This window comes from Anopheles arabiensis, chromosome 2 (genome assembly GCF_016920715.1).
Source record: "Anopheles arabiensis isolate DONGOLA chromosome 2, AaraD3, whole genome shotgun sequence".
Classification (NCBI taxonomy): Eukaryota; Metazoa; Arthropoda; class Insecta; order Diptera; family Culicidae; genus Anopheles; species Anopheles arabiensis.
This window is the reverse complement of record NC_053517.1, coordinates 69621096-69625578: the sequence shown is the minus strand read 5'-3', so window position 1 is coordinate 69625578 and position 4483 is coordinate 69621096. Positions and strand designations below refer to the sequence as shown.

Genomic DNA, 4483 nt, shown 5'->3' with positions numbered 1-4483 from the left:
CCTCCTTCCGATCGTGCCGTGTGGCATCTCGGGCTCGCTAAGTGACCAGCCAGTGAGAGCCGAACTATTACTGCAGGTAGGCTCACTTCTCGCATTTCATCATAAAACTCCTCCATAAGAAATACACTAGAACACCGCTAATGGGTCATTAATGTGGCTAATAGATTTTTAAATAGGTGTGAGGTTTTTACCCGCTTCGACGTTTGGCCCGCCAAAATGCGATATTTTTCCACCGTAGTTTTCAAAATTTTGCTTATAAGGTTATTGGAATGGTTCGATTGTAGTATATTTCTACAGTCTGCAGTATCTCAGTGATATTATGATAAACTATATTTATTTCTTTCGCTCTTCTCACGCCATCGTTTTCAACTAAAAACTGGATTCAATTGTACTAAATAGAGTCAGTGATGATCGTGACCTTGGTACCCTTCTTGATGTGAAACTTCTTTTCAATCGAAAATTATTATATATACAGCAATCGCTTATAGCCTAGCCTATCGAAGTAGTCAACATCAGCATAGTGTAATAGTTTTAATAAAACCCCCAGCCAGGGCTGACCTCTTTAGGTTATGGACCTAGACAAGTAGAAAGAAGTAGCGGTTCAGGAAATCCCACACTTTTCCAGAGCAGGAAAATGGAACACTTGGTCGAATTGTATTTGAAAGCCTTGAAAGTGTCGGGCGCAGTTGTAAAGCGTGTTCTAGCAGCGACTAGTGAAGTGGCCATGTTAAAAAAATAAACACCAAGAAAATCTCTGCGTTGTTTCAGATGATTACTTGGGATATATTCGAGAAAAATCCATCTCTTGGGATATATCATCTAAAGTTAAAGGGAGGGACATCATTACACGCTCATATTTAACAATTTGAGGATCTAGTTCATCAGCTGGATGGGTAACTGAATCGAAACATGAATAAATTGACGTCTGTTCGGCTTTATGTTTAACCCTTCCAAAATCCTACGATTCCCTGATGACTGCATTGGAAAACCCTTCCGAATCTTTATTAACTTATGGGTTAATGAAGACTCGATTTCTAGGCGACGAATGCAAGCGCATTGATTGAAATGAAAATTCCGAGGAGAAGCATACGACATTCGCTGGGAAAAAACGTAATAGGAACGGATACGAAAAAAATAAACGGAAAATGTTCCTATTGCGGAAAGAAAGGACATATGAAAAAGAACTGCCGAATTAAAACGAAAGCCAACGATGTCAGTGGATCAAGACAAATTGTGTTCATGGCGGATGGAACCAGACATACGATGCAAACCGGTGATCAATTTCAATTCTCTGTTGGGTTCAGGACCCACTGTCTATATGGTTATTTCAAAGCAGTATTTTTCATCCGTAAAACTTTTAATCAAGGAAATAGATACGTGAGCACTCGTCAAACGAAACAGAAGTTTTGCGTTTTGAATTCACTTTATTGTAAAGAATGTAATTGTTACGACGGCGAACGGATCTGTGGGCCACGCGAAGGATGCGGCCTTGTAAGTCAAACCCGCTCGGGTAACAGCGATCTTCTCAACCGTTCGACACCAATAGTAAACCTTCCCGCTAGTTGCTCTCTCAAGTAATTTGAGGAGCCTATGCCGCAGAAGGGGGTGAAGAGGGATGAGAGATTTCTTTCTTGATCCGAATATGCAAAATTAAAAAAGACGAGGTTTCTTAGAGTTGCCAAATCCGAATGATTATTCATTGAAAGTTCGGTCTTTTTTATACCCCCGGAAGCCCATACAATTTTTAGGATGTTAGTTTATCCTTTCCGAGGATAATAGTACATAAGCGTACGTACGCGTGAGTGCCGCATGTTAGTCTTTGTGACGCATTTTTATTCCGCTTTTACACGTAGCGTTCCCGGTTTCTAGATTAAGGTGATCGCGCACCACGCGAAATACAGTTTGAGACGTTTTAAATAATCGCACGCGTAACATCCTCACCCTCGTAATTTACCCCGGTTAATTACCCAAAAGAAAAAGACGGGTGACGATTCTTCAATCGCGATCGGAATTGCCCGCAAGCAATCTGGCTGTCCAGTCGCCAGCTGTGATGATCCGCTTGGTTGACGGGGCCTCCCTTACAGTCACGTCATCTTCCAGCACTCTCTTGGTCGTCTTGGATGGCGGTTGCTTCACGACGAGTAGATGCTCCTTGGGCTTCACGTCCACTACTGCTACCTTGACGGCCGGTCGCTTCAGGATTCCGGTGGCCGTCTTCACGGACACGACGCGAACTTGCCCATCCGCAGCCGGGTGCACTTCAAGCACCTTGCCCTTCAGCCATTGTCCCGCGGGTGCGTTCTCGTTTGTGAGCACCACCACATCGCCCACCTTCACTGGTTCCACCTTGTTGGTCCACTTGTTCCGTTTGATGAGTGTTGGCAGATACTCCTTCTTCCAGCGATCCCAAAAAACCTTGGCGTTATGCTGGGCCACTTTGAACTGCTGCCTGGATACGTACGATGTGTCCAGGCTATCCGGCGGTAGGCTCTCAACGCCTCGTCCAATAAGGAAGTGGAACGGCATCAGAATCTCGTCTTCCTCGTTGGACAACGGTATGTGCGTCAATGGCCGCGAATTGATCAAAGCCTCTATCTCTATTAACGCCGCTCGCAACGTTTCCGGGTTGGCGTGTCGCGTTTTCCATTCAGTCGCCATGTGTTGTAGCGCTTTCTTTACAATCTGAATAAGCCGCTCCCACGATCCTCCGAAGTGGGGAGCGGATGGTGGATTGAATTTCCACTCAATTTGGTATTTTAGAGCGGCTTCTCTTCCCATTCTCCCTCCGATTTCTTCCACCAACTTCTTCATCAGCCTTTCCGCGCCTATGAAGTTGGTCCCATTATCGTTGTATAGGTGGGTGATCTTGCCTCGCCGATTCGTGAAATTTTTCAGGCAGACTAAGAAGCTATCAACATCTAACTTCTCAGCCAGTTCAATGTGTACAGCCCGCGTACTCATGCATGTGAATATAGCCCCCCATCGTTTCTCGGTGGACCTCTTCACGGTGACGTCGAGGGGCCCAAAATAATCCACTCCCGAGTGTAGAAATGGCGAATTGTGAGGGTGTGTCCTGAAAGATGGCAGGGGCGCCATCAAAGGAGTTTGCGGGGTAGCGGTGTTGAGAATACATCTCTGGCAGCAGCCTTTAACGGCTTTCAAAACGTTCCGCAGCTGCACGCAATTCATGTTGTGTTGTGTTGTTTACTCTTTCATTGTGTCAGTTTTCCAAATGTATCTGTTTATAAGTTGGTGTGTACTTCTTGTATTGGGATTTAAGAATATCTTTTCTTCTAAATTTCAATGTTGTTTTCTTTCATGAAACGGATGATTTCTTTTATCGTTGTTCCTGTTTTTTCTTTCCAATTGTATATAAAATTATTCCAAGATATGAGAGGATTTGAGTCTCTTTGATTTTTGTTTTTTGTGCAGTAGAAAATTTTATGGCGTCCCGTTTCTGGAGTATGGCAAGTTGGGCAATCACCGTTTTCTTCGATCTTCATTTTAGCTAACGAATATCTCGAGAGGTCTTGGCCAACCACTAATTTATTTGTAGTTTTGATTTCATTTGCGCTTAGTGGGATTTCGTCGTACCAAGGTTTAAATTGGAATTCTTTATGAAATTCTTCTAGCTTCTTCATTTTCTCTGTACACTCTGCTGTGTACCAATCTTCAGTTTCTTTTCTCATTGTGTTCTTTATGTTGATTGTTGTGTCACTGATTCGTAGTTTGTTTTCAATTATTTTTTCTGATAAGCTTCCTTTTTTGGCCAATTGGTCGGCTTTCTCATTTCCTGCCATGTTTATGTGTGCTGGTATCCATCTTATCTCAGCATTGAGTTTTTCGCTTGTTTTTAGGATGTTATGTATTACTTCGTCAATGTAGAATTTCTCTTGTACTTCTTTTAAGATATAGCACGCTGCCTGGCTATCTGTATATATTGTCGGGTTTTTTAGATTATTTTCATTTGCAATTTGTAGGGCTTTTTCAATTGCTGTTATCTCTACAGAAGTTATTGGAACCGTGTTTTTTAGATTGAAGTGGGATGCTATATACTGATTTGGTTTGTTGTGTGGTTTTATATATATGCAAATTCCACATTTATCTTCTATTTTGCTTCCGTCTGTATATATGATCGGTTTCATTTTTTCTAGGTTTCTGATTTTGTTTGCGCCATGAGTAGGCAATCCGCTAGACGGATCTAAAATGTGTATATATTGGTGACAGACTTAGGATTAGAATAGGATTAAGGTGTTAGTGAATTGTAAATATGTATAATAAATTAATCTTAACGTAACCACCGCGATGTTTGGAAGTGAACCGATCGATCCGAAAGTGAATTGGTTGTGAGCTAGAGAACATTTGGTCCTATCGAACCGGATTTGGAAATTGTGTTAAGTACAGTCACAATTTATAAAGCGTGGATGAAAAGTTTCGGTAGAAAATCGTTCGGCTGTTTTGTGATTCACTCAAACATGTTGAT

The 4483-nt window shown here is 42.2% G+C and overlaps 1 protein-coding gene across 1 annotated transcript; it reads right to left on the bottom strand.

Moving 5' to 3' along the window:
- Positions 1-1995: 1995 nt before the first annotated feature.
- Positions 1996-2961, bottom strand: LOC120893897. Its single transcript, XM_040296093.1, has one exon. It carries the CDS (start codon positions 2959-2961, stop codon positions 1996-1998), a length of 966 nt encoding a protein of 321 aa, XP_040152027.1.
- Positions 2962-4483: the final 1522 nt, after the last annotated feature.